This window comes from Eretmochelys imbricata, chromosome 11 (assembly GCF_965152235.1).
Source record: "Eretmochelys imbricata isolate rEreImb1 chromosome 11, rEreImb1.hap1, whole genome shotgun sequence".
NCBI lineage: Eukaryota > Metazoa > Chordata > Testudines > Cheloniidae > Eretmochelys > Eretmochelys imbricata.
The window spans coordinates 38,146,649-38,164,228 of NC_135582.1; the positions used below are offsets into that span (position 1 = coordinate 38,146,649).

Below are 17,580 nucleotides of genomic sequence, written 5' to 3' on the forward strand. Positions count from 1 at the left end.
CAGAACAGGTAATGATCAAGTGATCCATCCGGTTTCCCATTCCCAGCTTTTGGCAAACAGAAACTAGGGACACCATCCCTGCCCATCCTGGCTAATTTCATGGATGATAGGTTCATCGATGAACCTATCTAGTTCTTTTTTGAACGCTCTTATAGCCTTGGCCTTCACAACATCCTCTGGCAAGGAGTTCCACAGGTTGACTACGCATTGGGGGGGGGGTGAAAACTTCCTTTTGTTTGTTTTAACCTGCTGACTATTAATTTCATTTTGTGACCCCTAGTTCTTGTGTTATGAGAAGGAGTAACCAACACTTCCTTATTTACTTTCTTCACATCAGTCATAATTTTATAGACCTCTATCATCTCCCCCATTAGTCATCTCTTTTCCAAGCTGAAAAGTCCCAGTTTTATTAATCTCTCCTCATACGACAGCCATTCCATACCCCTAATCATTTTTGTCACCCTTTTCTGAACCCCTTTTCCAATATATCTTTTTTGAGATGGGCAACCACATCTGCATGCAGTATTCGAGATGTGGGTATACCATGGATTTATATAGAGGCAATATGATATTTTCTGTCTTCTTATCTATCCCTTACTTACAGTTGGGATTATGTTTTCCAATGTACATTGCTTTGCATTTATCAACACTGAATTTCATCTGCCATTTTATTGCCCAGTCACCCAGGTTTGTGAGAATCCCTATCATTGGAGGTTTTTAACAACAGGTTAGCTATCCTTGGTTCTGCCTCAGTGAAGGGTGCTGGACTAGATGACCTCTCTGGGTCCCTTGCAGCCCCATGTTTCTAGGATTACATTATAATTCACTGGAAGACTCCTTTAACATGTATTTTTATTAATGGCCTTTATAAATCTAAGTGAATTCACTCATGTCTTAGTACATTTGAAATTTGTTTCTTACAGGTATTCATTTCAATTCATTTCATTCAGTGTATTTGTTTTCATCTGTTGCTTTGAAGATACATCTCTTAACATGCACTCACTTAAAACTGGCTTCACCACTTTGATCTAGTATTCCAAGAGAAAACAACTTCGGAATCCTCATGGATTTTTGTAGGCAATCTTCATTTTCTTTTTAAAGTTGGAGCATAGTAACATGTTCTGAAGTGCTCAGTTAATTACATGCCAATCCTCTATAATTAGGATGCCCCAGGGAAACTATTTAAAATAAGAATATTCAAAGACAAGGGAAATTTAAGATGCTTTTTAATCATAATATTGCCCAGTGTTCTAAAATCTATTCATTTTTATTAGCAATTTTTTTTTAATATACAGGAACAAATTGAATAGTAGCAGAGGGGCAAAAAGCCAACAAAGATCCTACCGTAGTTCAAATCAGGAAAATAGCCTTTATCCAAACCCACGAACAGCAGCAAACTGAAATACCAGATATTGTGTCATTCTAAACAGGGCCGGCTCTAGGCACCAGCAAAACAAGCAGGTGCTTGGGGTGGCACATTTCTAGGGGCAGCATTCCAGTGCTGACCATGCCACCCCTAGAAATGTGCCCCCACTGCCCCAGCTCACCTCCGCCTACTCCCCTGAGCACGCCGCTGCCACTCCGCTTCTCCCCCCTCCCTCCCAGGCTTGCCGCGCACAAATCAGCTGTTTCGCGTGGCAAGCCTGGGAAGGAGAGAGGGAGAAGCCGAGCGACAGCGTGCTTGGGGGAGGCGGTGACGGAGTGGAGGAAAACTAAAGTGGGAAGTGGTTTCTCTACCCCCCGCACCTTCACTCACCTCTGCTCCGCCTGCTCCCCTGAATGCGCTGCCTCTCCCTCGCCTGAGAGGGAGGAGGGAGAAGCGGAGCAGCGGTGTGTTCAGGGGAGCAGGCAGAGCAGAGGTGAGCTAGGGCAGGAGGAAAGCTGCAGGAAGCAATACGGGGGTGGGATGCAGCACGCCCGGGGGAGGAGGCAGGGCCGGGGATTTGGGGAGGAGGCACGAAAGAAAAGTGGGGGCAGCCAAATTTAATTTTTTTGCTTGGGGAGGCAAAAATCCTAGAGCCAGGCCTGATTCTAAAAGCCCCAGTACCTGGAGTAGAGATCAGGTGAGTATTTTTTTTTTTTTTTTAAATTAAAGTTCCTAATCCCCCCCAATTGCAGAGGCAAGACAGAAAAATATGAACACTATTGGTTCAAGACACTACCAGGCAAATGAAGAGAACCCCAAAGTTGTTTGTTACATCTCATGATTTAGGACAATTTTATGATTTTTGGGTGCCTGACCAATAATTTCTGAAGTCTCAAGTTTGGCATTCATGCATTACATTCAAAGACTAGGAAACTTAAAAACCTAAGGTGGCTCAAAAAGGGATTGAGCTCTTATTTGGTAAATTTAATTCCACAGTAAGATAATTGCTTCCAGTGTAGTTCTTTCTCCATCCACGCCATCCTCAAGGGAAATATTTTCTCCTTCTATACTTTTCTGCTGGTAATCTACAAATTCCTCCTCTATCTAATTAGACTTCCAGGAAGCATGCCAGTAGAAGCATTCTGTCTTTTCACCACTGACCTGGAACATAGAAGAATATAAATGCTCCACACAGAGAGGAGTACATCATAGAAATTAGATGTTTTAGCATTTATTCAAATTCAGCTAAATCAAACTTCTACAAAAGTACCCGGCTCCAAGTCAAAAGAATGGCAGATGGTACATTATGATTAGTTTTTAGAGTGGCTCAATCCAAGACAGAAATGGTAAATTGTGTTCAAGCCTCCCTTAAAAATTCTGATGCAGAATTCATTGTTTCCAAGGTCTAAAGAGTTACTCCATATAAAACAGCCCACACAAGAGTTTTATCTGTTATCTTTGAAACACAAAAACTGCCAACAATGCAATAAATAATTTTGACTGAAAATTCTTATTCATGGGCAAGAGATGTGTAAAGAATAGGCTAAAGAGAAAACAAAACCATAGACAAGCAAATCTGAAAGCACTAAAAAGACAAAGCTGTCAAACCAAAAAGAAAAAAAAACAAACTCCCAAAACCATGGAAAGAGGAAAATATTGCCATAGTTCACACCCTAGGAATTGCTCCCAAGTCAGTTTCCACAGCTGACAAGGGAGACAAGACCAAGTTGCAGAATTAATATGACACATGGCCTTTGAAAGGACAAGGCTCCAATCAGATCTTTGCAGCACTGGGGTTACAGCTGGCCTTGAATTTAACAGCTTCATTGAAACTGCAAAAAATTTTCTGAACCCCTTAAGTGACAGTATGATCAGTGCATATGCAATTGCTTACATTTTGCAGAATCAGGATCTAAGGCACAAAGGGGAAAAAAGGGGGAAAACCAGCTAACTGCTGATTTGAGAAAGGATTGTTAGTGCAACAGAGATTAAAGATATAAAACAGTTGGTTTTTCTAAATCCTTCAGGGAGGGGGAGATTAGGAAGCAAAAATATTCTGCTTAAATCAGCTACTACAAGTAAAGAAAACCAGCATATATTTTTGTGGACAAGTCCCAGAACCTACAGCAACTTTGAAACCTTCTGCTTTCCAGTATTCTACAACAGGAAAGCCAATTTTCAGACCCAAATCCCTGCTGGGCAGTATCGTTCAAATGCCACCCTCAGAGACCACAGACCCATTTATTGAAGGAGATGCTTAAGAGGAATTATATGATTTTCTTACACGGCTAAACAATTAGTTATTTAAAATGTAACTAGTCTCAGGAGAGTTCCTTCAAAAAAAGATATACATTTTAAGAGTGTCTTTAGAAAAAAAGCTGTTGAACTAAAAAATGCTTTATTCTCTCCCCCCCTCTCACCTTTCATTAGCATGCGGAATGAGGAAGCCATCATTCAATACAAGTGATTGATATCTAGAGCCCTTATCTTGCATAGCTAGAGGATCAGCACCGGAGCACAAGTCCGCAATATCAAATGCTTATGCCTTCTTGGCATTATAACAGAAGGGTTTCTACTGAAACCACCACAGCTCTACTTCTACCAGCCCCACATCTCAGGCTGTTACATTACAGATTGTTTAAAAAGCTGTACAGAAAGATACTGCCTAGAAACAAGCTTTTGAGAAGAATTACAGCTTACCTTTAAAGCAACATCATAAATAGAGAAAAATTGTGATGCTGATTTAATTACTAGGCATGTTGTCCTTGCTCTTCCTTCAGTTTGGAAGTAAACATTTTAAAACAATTATAGCTGCACAGAAACACCAATGTAGCATTTTCTGAGTCTTCTGTCACTGCTGAGTGCGTCCAACTAACAGCAGTTCATTAAAAAAAAAAAAAAAAAAAAAAAAGCAAAGGTTATGTCTACGCTACAATTAAATACCCCCGGCTGGCCTGTGTCAGTTGACTCAGGCTCTCAGAGCTCAGGCCACAAACAGAGTCGGGGAGGGTCCCAGAACCTGGGCTTCAGCCTGAGCCCAGACTCCTACACTGCCATTTTATAGCCCCTCACTGTGAGATGCAGTGAGCTTGAGTCAGCTGACACAGGCCAGCCGACACAGGTCAGCCGTGGGCGTTCAATTGAAGAATATGACATTGCTGCTGTCCTGACCCCAATATCTCCAGCTAATGCTCGGATGCTGAACTACAGAACATCTTCAGCTAGCTCCCACCACTCCAGTTAGCTTTTATAAAGAAAAAGGTTAGAGACTGTCATGACAGGACATTAGCAACAAATTACCCCTTACAATGATCCCCAGAAGACTAACAACGAAGGAGGAAACAAGAATTTGTAGGCTTTGTTCTTACAGTAGAAAAAAAAAGTTAGAAGCAGCTCTCACTTTACTCTTTGCTAAATTGCCCTTAAGTGGCCTTAAGACAGTAGCAAGGCCATTTCTGTCTATCCCCAGAAAGAGCAGGCATGTTAGACAGCAATATGCAAGAGTGGGTATCTAATTATAAATTCAGCATAATGTAATTTAAGGCTTTTTTTAGGGTGCAGATGGAAATACATTAGGAGAAAGCATCTTTATTAGTTTCAGAGTAACAGCGTGTTAGTCTGTATTTGCAAAAAGAAACGGAGTACTTGTGGCACCTGAAGTGAGCTGTAGCTCACGAAAGCTCATGCTCAAATAAATTGGTTAGTCTCTAAGGTGCCACAAGTATTCCTTTTCTTTTTATCTTTATTAGTAGCACTATTACCATGGGGCCAGGGGCCCTAGGCCAAGACCAAGGCCCCAATTAAGCTATGTTATTGCAGGTAAATAGGACCTTGCTCAGAACTAGTTATGGCAGCGAGATCATGAGCTTTGCCTACTTTTTCCCCTTACAAGATAGGAAACAAATACCCACAAATGAAAATATCAGAGCACATTTTTCCAATATAAAAGCCCTATGCTTTTCTGGCCTATTAAATGACAGAACCATATTTTTATGCCCTACCATAAAATGCACATGCACTCATACACACATGCTGCTTGCAGCTATACTAAAATTTTATTGATCCAGCTAAAATGCATCAGCCCCAACCTTGTACCAAGCGTATGATCTCGAAAAGTTAAGATCAATGAATAAAGCTTCACCATACAACTGAGCATGTGACCAGACCCATAAAAAAAAAAAACAACACATACACCACACCATCCACAGTAGCCATGATCAGACAAGACTGCCTACTACCTCCTTTCCTTTCAATTTTCTATTTCTACACTACCTGTCTCCTTTTAGATGTACTAGGTCGCACCTAACTTGGGGCACACCTGTGTCCATAGTAAGCCAGCTTTCCATGACACCCAACTCCCAGCAGAATTTTACTTCTGATCAGAAAGCCCATGGATCAGTGATCCACAGTGTTTTGAAGAATAATTAGTCTAAAAAAGTGATTCACTCATTTTGTTAATCATAAAAGAATTAATCATCCTAGGCTTTCAGAAGCCCATTGATGAGTTAACTTTGGTCCTGAGATGTTTGACCTAAGGTTGGAAATATTAACTCTACTGATTCCATAAAAAATTAATAATTCATTACTGAGTAATGCTGATGATTAAATCTTTGCACCAAGGCACCTTTGAGAACATCCCTGAAAGGTATGACACTGCCAGCACCTCTTGAATATGTCTCTGAAGGAAAACAGACCAAAAAAGGGGGTCCTAAAAATCCTTCAGCCTTTACTATACTTGTCAATATCCCAAAACTTCTGTCAGAAACCCTGTTCACCATGTAATCTGGAAGTCATGGAGCTACTAAGATCCCAGAGGAAGTTGGTTTCCAACTAATTTCTTCTTCAAGAGGAGGAGGAGGAGGGATGCATGCAGAGAACTACCTAAAATTCACCAAACTCTGCACCAGTCGCCATAGCTCTCTAGCTTACCTGAAATCAGACCCAAGAAAAAGCTTCTCTTTTCTACCACTAGGCATCTTCCCCATCTTTTTCCTCAGTGACTCTACTCCCTCTGTCCCCATGAGTTTGATCTGTCTCTCCACTGGCTTCTCCCCTTCATTAACAATTCCCTCAGGTGCAGACTTTTCAGCAGGCCCTCCCTACATCTCACTCCCTGACACCTGCTTCTCTCTCAGCAGAGAACTCCCAGTTCCCACCCCTCCCCTCCCCCCCCCACCTCAGCCGCAATTGCCTGTAGTGCTTCAGAGACAGACAGCTGGCAGGGATTAATCCCAGGGCAGGCTCGGGGAACAGGGGGAAGAGGATTTACAAACATTTTTGTCTGCTCAGAGTATAAGACTATAAGATATAACATAAGAACATAACATAAGAATGGCCATACTGGGTCAGACCAAAGGTCCATCCAGCCCAGTATCCTGTCTACCAACAATGGCCAATGCCAGGTGCCCCAGAGGGAGTGAACCTAACAGGTAATGATCTAGTGATCTCTCTCCTGCCATCCATCTCCACCCTCTGACAAACGAGACTAGGGACACCATTCTTTACCCATCCTAGCTAACAGCCATTAATGGACTTAACTGGATAAATTCCTGGAGGTTCTCTTTTAAACCCTGTTATAGTCCTAGCCTTCACAACCTCATCAGGCAAGGAGTTCCATAGGTTGACTATGCGATGAGTGAAGAAGACCTTCCTTTTATTTGTTTTAAACCTGCTACCCATTAATTTCATCTGGTGGCCCCTAGTTCTTATAGTATGAGAACAAGTAAATAACTTTTCCTTATTCACTTTCTCCATGCCACTCATGATTTTACATACCTGTATCATATCCCCCCTTAGTCTCCTCTTTTCCAAGCTGAAAAGCCCTAGCCTCTTTAATCTCTCCTCAGATGGGACCCGTTCCAAACTCCTAATCATTTTAGTTGCCCTTTTCTGAACCTTTTCTAATGCAAGTATATCTTTTTTGAGATGAGGCGGCCACATCTGCATGCAATATTCAAGATGTGGGCGTACCACGGATTGATATAAGGGCAATAAGATATTCTCAGTCTTATTCTCTATCCCTTTTTTATTGATTCCTAACATCCCGTTTGCTTTTTTGACTGTCGCTGCACACTACGTGTACATCTTCAGAAAACTATCCACGATGATCCCAAGATCTTTCTCCTGATTAGTTGCAGCTAAATTAGTCCCCATCATATTGTATGTATAGTTGGGGTTATTTTTTCCCAATGTGCATTACTTTACATTTAGCCACATTAAATTTCATTTGCCATTTTGTTGCCCAATCACTTAGTTTTGAGAGATCTTTTTGAAGTTCTTCACAGTCTGCTTCGGTCTTAACTATCTTGAACAGTTTAGTATCATCTAAAAACTTTGCCACCTCACTGTTTACCCCTTTCTCCATATCAGTTATGAATAAGTTGAATAGGATTGGTCCTAGGCCTGACCCTTGGGGAACATCACTAGTTACCTCTCTCCATTCTGAGAATTTACCATTTATTCCTATCCTTTGTTCCCTGTCTTTTAACCAGTTCTCATTCCATGAAAGGATCTTCCCTCTTATCCCATGACAACTTAATTTACGTAAGAGCCTTTGGTGAGGGACCTTGTCAAAGGCTTTCTGGAAATCTATCCCCCTTGTCCACATGTTTGTTGACCCCCTCAAAGAACTCTAATAGATTAGTAAGACAAGGTTTCCCTTTACAGAAACCATGTTGACTTCTGTGCAACAATTTATGTTCTTCTATATATCTGACAATTTTATTCTTTACTATTGTTTAAACTAATTTGCCCGGTACTGACATTAGACCTACCGGTCTGTAATTGCCAGGATCACCTCTAGAACTGTTCTTAGATATTGGCGTTACATTAGCTATCTTCCAGTCATTGCATACAGGAGCTGATTTAAAGGACAGGCTACAAGCCACAGTTAATAGTTCCGCAATTTCACATTTGAGTTCTTTCAGAACTCTTGGGTGAATGCCATCTGGTCCCGGTGACTTGTTACTGTTTAGTTTATCAATTAATTCCAAAACCTCTTCTAGTGACACTTCAGTCTGAGGAATTGTCACAGATTGGTCACCTACAAAAGACTGCTCGGGTTTGGGAATCTCCCTAACATCCTCAGCCGTGAAGACTGAATCAAAGAATTCATTTAGTTTCTCCATGACGACTATCACCTTTAAGTGCTCCTTTTGTATCTCAATTGTCACGGGGCCCCACTGGTTGTATAGCAGGCTTCCTGCTTCTGATGTGCAGAAAGAACATTTTATTATTACCTTTTGAGTTTTTGGCTAGCTGTTCTTCAAACTCCTTTCTGGCTTTTCTTATTACATTTAATTTGGTAGTGTTTATGCTCCTTTCTATTTACCTCACTAGGATCTGACTTCCACTTTTTAAAAAAAGATGCCTTTTTCTCTCTCACTGGTTCTTTTACATGGTTGTTAAGCCACGGTGGATCTTTTTTAGTTCTTTTACTATGTTTTTTAATTTGGGGTATACATTTAAGTTGGGCCTCTATTACAGTGTCTTTGAAAAGTGTCCATGCAGCTTGCAGGGATTTCACTCTAGTCACTTTACCTTTTAATTTCTATACAAGTAAGCCTTAGTTGACTGAACACAGAATGGGATGTCTGCTCATTTCAACTCTTGGACTGTCAGCACCAACACAGAATACACACCCTGTAAGTCAGAAACCAGTTACACAGAACTCCACAGTATTCAGAAATACAGACTCAGTTACAGTAGTGTACTTGCCTAGATCCTCCCAATAAGGTTTTCATTGCTCTACAGCTCCACAAGTGCTGAGCAAAGAAGCTGCTTTAAGGCTATTTCACATCACCTCTACACTATTTTGCCACCTCACCCCAATAACCATAGGAGATTCATACTTACAAACCATGACAGCTTGTTTTATCTTGCATTAAAATAGTCTTGACACACTAAGCAATAATACTGTCCAGAAGATAATCATACACCAGCACTCCAAAACCTCAAAAACAAATACAATCTAATGGAGTTATCAATACTTCAGTTTGCTAGCCAGTGCTATAAGTCAGACTTAAACAAAAAACCCACAAAAACAAAAAGTATTTACTGCTTGCTATGAGTAAATGTCAACCTCCACAGAATGTATGCTTTCAATTAAAGTAAACAAGTTTCCAGCTCTTCTAATATAGAAGATTCACTTCCAAAAGTTAAACCAGAAGGGTAAACCAATGCCATAGTTATCTTCCTATCTCTGCAGGCAGATTGCACCCATGCCTCCACTACTGCTCATAGGTTTCCTAATGCCTCCAGCAAGCTTTGGTGATCACCAAGGGTAACTACTGTAAAATGACAGGTTTCAGAGTAACAGCCGTGTTAGTCTGTATTCGCAAAAAGAAAAGGAGTACTTGTGGCACCTTAGAGACTAACCAATTTATTTGAGCATGAGCTTTCGTGAGCTACAGCTCACTTCATCAGATACATACCGTGGAAACTGCAGCAGACTTTATATATACACAGAGAATATGAAACAATACCTCCTCCCACCCCACTGTCCTGCTGGTAATAGCTTATCTAAAGTAATCATCAGGTTAGGCCATTTCCAGCACAAATCCAGGTTTTCTCACCCTCCACCCCCCCACACAAATTCACTCTCCTGCTGGTGATTGTGTAAAGAGTTGTCACTTTGGATGGGCTATCACCAGCAGGAGAGTGAATTTGTGGGGGGGGGTGGAGGGTGAGAAAACCTGGATTTGTGCTGGAAATGGCCTAACCTGATGATTACTTTAGATAAGCTATTACCAGCAGGACAGTGGGGTGGGAGGAGGTATTGTTTCATATTCTCTGTGTATATATAAAGTCTGCTGCAGTTTCCACGGTATGCATCTGATGAAGTGAGCTGTAGCTCACGAAAGCTCATGCTCAAATAAATTGGTTAGTCTCTAAGGTGCCACAAGTACTCCTTTTCTTTTTACTGTAAAATGGTGAGGCTTAAATACACTAAAAGCCTAAGAACTGAGAATTTATTTAAAACATGACCCCTCCCCCCCAAAAAAAAGATACTTTAAGCAACAGCCACTCATTAATTTTAGTCTTTTCCCCTCCTCTGTATTATGTATTTTCTGTTTTAAGAAATTAGAAGTTAGAACTTTCCATTTAACAGTTTATCAATTGACAGAAATTTTTGGGAAAGTATTTGTAACTGTTTCCTGAGAAACATGTAGCTTAAAAGGAAAGGAAATTACGGATAAATAAGTTATTTATGTGGACTTCAATTTAGGCTGATCAGTGGCATATATATTATATAATGTTTTCATGTGTGAAGGTGCAGTGTTTGAGATTTAATGGTGAAAGTACACTACTTGATTTGGATCAGAGTTAAGATTGTAGTTAGATATACATTTCTTTATACTTAAAGTTAACATTTCTGGGGACAGAAAAATTCTAAATACCACCACCATCTGGTTCTCAAATAATGCTATTTCTTAAGCATTTTACAATTCATGTATTTGAACAGCCTCTTGCAAAAGCTAGTGTCAAGATCTACCTAGGCTTCAAGTACTGTGGTGTAACATTTTGTTGAGCAGACTGGAAATGACTAGTGTTTCTTTGTTCCCATTACCACTTCAAAAAGAAGCCCTTTGAATATTTTCATCTCAATGAGTACTCAGTCAGGTTTAACCAAAGTCTTAAGGTATTCTGGTAATCAGTGATACTATACCCTCCTAATTACAGGAAGGACAAAGAAAAAAAAAAAAAGAGGTACTGCAATTACATCCACAACTATCAAAACATTTCCCTCTCTCCATTATAAGACAGCAAACACTTGCAGACTCACGACTGGAACCTCAGTCCTTCATCTCCACAACCACATACCTCTAACACTGAGCTAAATGAAGGTCTCCATTAGCTCAAACCTCCAGAAGTGCTCATTCTTTCTCAGCTATAACTAGACACTAGATAGACACTGAGTAAATGGCTCTGCTTCCAGTGAAGTCACTGGTGCAAATGGGTGAGGGAGGGGGGGCGAGGGGGTGAGAAGCACCAAACAAAAACCCTACTATCAGTAGGAGCAGGGTTGTCCACAAAACCATCCACAACAAAAATTGACAGGTTTTGCTAAATTATGTGTTTTATGCAGAAGTTAGATTCCATGAATTAGAGGAAATTAGCTACATTGAAAGTTCGGTGGTACATGTCAAGTTTTTTTTGAGCTGGAGGGTGACAAGGCAACGTTAGACCAAAGTCAAATTTTCAAATGAGAATTTTTAAGTGATCTGTAACGTAAAATATGCTTAAATACTCTGCAGACAATCTTTTTCTTTCAAAAGAACTCTAGTTTAGCCAGAACCTTCCATCCAAGGCTCTCAAAATAGCCTGTAAGGAGGAGAGAACTAGCCCTTCACTTACAAATGAGGAAACTGAGGCACAGAGTCTTAAGCAATTTGCTCAAAAGCATTCAGAAAGTCTTCTCACGCTCATCATAACATTGCTTTATCTTTGGTAGCATCTCATCCATTTGACAGGACTCAATACAACTAAACAAATACAGAATTATATTAAAATGTCATAGAAACAAAAGCAAGGAAATTCAGTTCACAAATCCTTAAGAGCAAATTCTCTTATATGTTAGAAAGGAAGATATGTAGAAGTTTTATGAAGTGACAGAGAATCAGATGTGTCTTATTTCAGTCATCTTATTCAGAGCCAATCCACAATAAAAGAGCTCAATTGACAAGAATATTGAATCTTATTTACTTCTATTAAAGATAATTTGCTTATAATCAGTAGCTTTTTGTATCTCAAACTATACCAAGACTTTAAAGAACAGCCAACAACAAAATATTCAAATATGGCCAAATCCACCACACAGTTTAATTGAATCAGTTCATGGTACAGATAAAGGCTATTTCCTTCTGTTCCAAGAATCTCCATACCAGGTTTCAACCCACAATTATTTTTAATGAAGTTATTAACTCATGATAGTAGGAATTTGCAATGAAAGTGCTGACACAACATTAAAAGAAAAGATATTTTGTTTAGCAAAATGGGCAGGGTTTGTTTGTTTTAAGATTCCTAGAGGAAACAGTGCTTCTCATATCTTAATTACCAATTTTTCCCTGACTGGGCATTTGGGCCTCCAGCTAGCCACAGATATATCACTGGGGAAAAAACATTATTTATGACACAGGCTATATGGAAGCTCAAAGGCAGTTTTTAAATTGCCATTAAGGTAGGAAGTGGTTTAACAGTAAGCAAACATTTTATTAAAAACAGTGGCACCATTTCCAGTTGCTTACCCTACAAGAGCAGGATGGAAACTGATTACCCTCTCACGATATTAAATCAAACATGACCAGTTCCAAAAAGTAGGTTACTGTACTTTTTAGCAATATGGCTTCCACTAATAAACCCTGAAATATCTCTTAAGACATTAGATATAGTCTACAGATAAAAGGTGACTTTAGTTACACCGAGAAATATTCCATACTATGTAAGCCTATGAAGTCTGTGCTAAAGAAGACTGGTATGTCTTTCTTCTTAAAAATCCCACTCAGATGCCTCAATATATTGTACTTTTCCTGGTTTAACTGGCAAAGGACTATTAGAACAAAACATATCCCTTCAGGCTCCTATCCCGCAGACAGTTGTGTGTGTACATAAAGCTATTCACCTGTGGAAAGTTTATTTTAATAAGTGGCAGTACTCATGTTCATGAAGTGATTAAACTTTAAGAGCTTCAGTGATTAAATGCTGCTTACTGAATAGGAGTGGCAGTCAGACTCTGGAACTGTATTATTTTCCCCTGGATACTAAGATAAGGTATACAAAAGCAACCCTACTTACACTAAGTTCATTTGAAGATATTATGTAGTATTACATTGAGCCCGCAACTCTAAAATTATATCCGTATTTACTCATTTGCACTGAATTTACATACAAAATAAACATTTTCAAAACATGCAATATAAATATTCATTTAGTCATTTAGGAAAAATGTCTGTCATAGCAGTCCTTTGCCACTTAAGACAAAGAAAACAATATATTGCTGTATTTGAGAGGCTGTAAATAAAAGGCTATTTTGCTTATAGAAAATATTTCTTGTGGCATTTAGAAAAAGTCATTGTTCCTAAACTAAATTTAATAGAAGTTGAGGATACTCAGCACACCCAAGAAAGCATTCTGCACTTTACTGGATCAGGGTCCAGTAGAACCCTTCCTTGCCTTCCTCACTAAGTAATCGTGATTCTTATGCTACAAGAAACTGACCTGTCACTTTACTGCGGTAATCGAATACTATCAGTTAGTTAGCATGGAGGCCTATCTACACAAGGAATGCATTTCCCCAAAAAGTGTGTCCCAACTTTGCAATTATGGGCACTTTAAACATGTGTCAATAAATAGATAAATATACCTATTTAAAATTTTTGAAGACTCAATAAACTCTTTTTAAACTGCTTTTTTGAGAAGTAAAACACTCACTCTTCCCCCTCCCCTTGCAAGCCCTTAGGGCTTGTCTACACTGGCAATTTACAGCTGTCAAGGTTCCTTCCCCACTCTGAACTCTAGAGTACAGATGTGGAGACCTGCATGAAAAACCCCCTAAGCTTATTTTTACCAGCTTAGGTTAAAACTTCCCATGGTACAAACTATTTTACCTTTTGTCCCTGGACCTTATTGCTGCCACCACAAAGCATCTAACAAAAACAACAGGGAAAGAGCCCACTTGGAAATGTTTCCCCCCCCCCCCCCAAAATCCCCCCGAAGCCCTACACCCCCTTTCCTGGGGAAGGCTTGATAAAAATCCTCACCAATTTGCATAGGTGAACACAGACCCAAACCCTTGGATCTGAAGAACAACGAAAAAGCAATCAGGTTCTTAAAAGAAGAATTTTAATCTAAGTAAAAGAATCACCTCTGTAAAATCTGGATGGTAAATACCTTACAAGGTAATCAGATTCAAAATATAGAGAATCCCCCTAGGCAAAACCTTAATATACATTCCATTCAGCACAATTTATTTTATCAGCCATTTAAACAAAACAGAATCTAACGCATATCTAGCTAGATTGCTTATTAACTCTTTACAGGAGTTCTGACCTGCATTCCTGCTCTGGTCCCAGCAAAAGCACCACACAGACAGAGAGAACCCTTTGTCCTCCCCCCCGCCAGCTTTGAAAGTATCTTGTCTCCTCATTGGTCATTTTGGTCAGGTGCCAGCGAGGTTATCTGAGCTTCTTAACCCTTTAAGGTGAAAGGGTTTTTCCTCTGGCCAGGAGGGATTTAAAGGCGTTCACCCTGCCCTTTATATTTATGACAACCACACTACAACGTTCCCACTCAAGAGTGTGAAAACACTCCCTATCCCCCGAGCACAAGTTTCAGCGCTGTGAAGCGCCAGGGTAGACAGTGCCTCAGCGCTGGTAGCTATGCCCTTCGTAGGCGTGGGGTTTTTAAGAGCACAAGGAGAGCTCTCTGCCGTGACCACACAAGCCACGCTTTAGCCCGTGTAGACTGGCCCTAATCTTCAGCCATTCTACAACTGCACCAACGGAGGACAACCAGTACTTAAATAAGAAATATACTACAGACTCCCATTGCAACAGCAGATAAGGATTAGATTAACACCTTCTCAGGCCTTTTCTACAGCAGAAAGAATTTGTGAGTATAGTTTACCAGCAAACCGACCTACTGGGGATGTAGCTTATACCAGCAAAACAGCTATTTTTCTGGTATAGCTTTTTTCAGTTCTCTTGGTATACTGGCAAGAGGCCTGCTTCCATACTAGGGCTTTCAGCGGCATAGCTATGTCAAAGTTAGAAGTGTGATTTCCTCCCTCCACCCCCCCCACCCCCCAATCCACTCCATATTTAAAAGTTTTGCTGGCATAGCTATATCAGGAGACCAGGCCTCAGCCTTCTTCATTTTAGTGCAGTTCAGGTGGAGAAATGGGGAATAAAAAGGGAAAGAATATGAGTAAAACTAGAGCCTGGTAAAACTTGAGAGTGAAGGGGTAAGTTATTTCTCATTGGCAACACTTAGTTTCTGATTGTGGAAACTAAATAGCCAAAGAAACAACTTTGAATGCACATGATTTACAACCCTGATTAAAAATGGCATCTGTCACAGTTATCAGCAAATAGTGTGCAATATTAAAAGCACTACTAGTTACAAGAGCAACACAAAGCAAAACTACAGGAATTTTTGAGGTAAATGAATTCTAGCCCAAATCTCAAGGAACGACAATTGCAATTTTGGACCTGGCTTTTAGTTTCTGCAGGGTTGTTTGTTTGTTTGTTTTAACTACAAGAATGAGTATTATTGAACTGATTAACTAGCAATAAATAGCATCCAGATCAAAAAAAGTATACAGCCTTCCATTAGACATATCTTTTCACCTTGCAAGATTCATAATGATCCGATCCACACAGTTGGGAGGAAAATTAAGTCAGACACATTTTGATAGCAATTAATTGTTACATGCACAATCCCAGCACACACTGCCTGCATGTTTGGGGGAGGGGTGTTAAACCCTAAACCGAAGGGGAAGGCTTGCACCAATGAAATTAAGCCATAATCACAACAGCGGTAAGAGTATAGTGTATAGGAGAGTAGAGTGATGGGGAGGATGAAAAGAGGAGATGGGGACAAAATTAAAGCTATGCAAAGGGAGCAAAAGGAAATGAAGGCTTTCAAAAAGGAAATCAGCAGGAGCCGCAGATGGGGAGATTTAACCGCCCCCACCCCGGAAAGATGCAGACTACTCTGAACGGATAGAGCAAGACACAGGCTGCACCGTTACAGCCGGCGAGAGCAGAGGAGAGGCAAGGCCAACGGTCAATTACAGCTCGCTGCTCACCACTGGCTGATAGCGGAGGGGGGGGGAACGATGCTTTGGGGCTCATCCCCACGGCCCCGCAGAAGGGCTGGGGCGGCTGCCACTGCGCCCCCACCAGGAGCCGCCGCCCGCTGCGCGTGGGGAGAGCGGGGCAGCCAGCCCCAGCCGGCGCCTCGGAAATAAAGTTTGCAGCCGCTGCAGTGCCGGGCGCGCCCGCCGCAGGGAGAGAAACCCGCGGAGAGCAAACGCCGGTAGGCCCCGCAGCCGGCTCCCGGCGCATTCCCCCTGCCCGGCGCAGCCCGGCCCGCCCGCGCGGCCCCCGCGCCACTGACCGATAACCTCCTGCAGCTCGTAGGCGTCCCTGCAGATGGGCCAGGCGGCGGGAGCGGCCGCCGGCGCGGGCTGCTGGAGGTGGACAGGCGAGTCGCTGGGCTCCGCCATGATGCTGCCGGAGCGCACAGACACCGCACGACCTTCTCCAAACTTCCCTTCCAGCGGCACCTTTAACCCCCGCCCGCTCGCTCGCTCGCTCGCTGCTCACGCTCCCTCCCTGCGAGCCGCCAGCCGCACGGCGGCGGGGGGAGGAGGAGAGGGAGGAGGAGGAGGCGGGGCGGGGAGCTGCGGCTGCGGCTGCACGAGGCCAGCCCCGGGCATGGTCCCTCGCGCCGCGGTGTGAGGCGAGCCCTGGGCGCCGCCGAGCTGCGGGGAGAAGGGGGAGCTGGCGCGGCAGGGGGCCCGCTGGCAGCCAGCTGGGCACGCACCTGCCCGGGAGGGGGTCGGGCGGAGGTGGATCTCCGCCTCCTTGGGTGGGTAACTCTCCACCGACGCCCCCTCCCCCCGCCGCTCTGGGGTGTCTGGCATCACTTGGCACAGCTTGAACTTGGGGCTCCTGCCCTGTGAGAGAGACTCCTCGAGCCTGTCCTGTAGGAAAACCTATGGGTGAAGCCGGGGTATAGAAATACATCTGTAGTTAAGGCTTATTTTTTTAAAAAGTGGTGCTAAGTTTTAGGAGGCATCACGGCTTTCTCCATTCCTTGCTCGGCTCATTACAGTTTTTTTGTATAGCCCTTCACTCACTCTGTGGCCATTTTCAGTCTTTTGAATTCTAGTTTAGTTCTGTTGGTCATCTGGGTAGTCTCAGTCAGTGATGTTGTAAGTGATGTGAGGCCATGGCAAGGATGTCATGGCTCATTTTCACTGTATAGGCCCCAGTCCAGCAAGTGGATCCGTTATAGATCAGTGGTTTTCAGCCTGTGGTCTTCAGACACCTGAGGGATCTGCAGACTCTAAGGGGTCCATGAAAGGTTGTCGTTACTATAGAATAGTGGTTTTCAACCTGTAGTCTGGGGACCCAAGATTTCCAAAGGGGTCTGTTCCGCCATTTGAAAATATGTAGTGGCCTGCAAATGAAAAAAGGTTGAAAACCACT

At 42.0% G+C, this 17,580-nt stretch overlaps 1 protein-coding gene across 2 annotated transcripts in view; it reads right to left on the minus strand.

Annotated features, from left to right (window-relative positions):
- Nucleotides 1–16,639, minus strand: part of STK39 (serine/threonine kinase 39) — a 262,001-nt gene extending 245,362 nt beyond the window's left edge. For both annotated transcript variants that reach the window (XM_077830249.1, XM_077830248.1), the window contains exon 1: nucleotides 16,484–16,639. In XM_077830249.1, the coding sequence (XP_077686375.1) occupies nucleotides 16,484–16,592 (109 nt within the window). In that variant the 5' untranslated portion in view covers nucleotides 16,593–16,639. The remainder of the gene's footprint in view (nucleotides 1–16,483) is intronic.
- Between the last annotated feature and the right edge of the window lie 941 nt (nucleotides 16,640–17,580).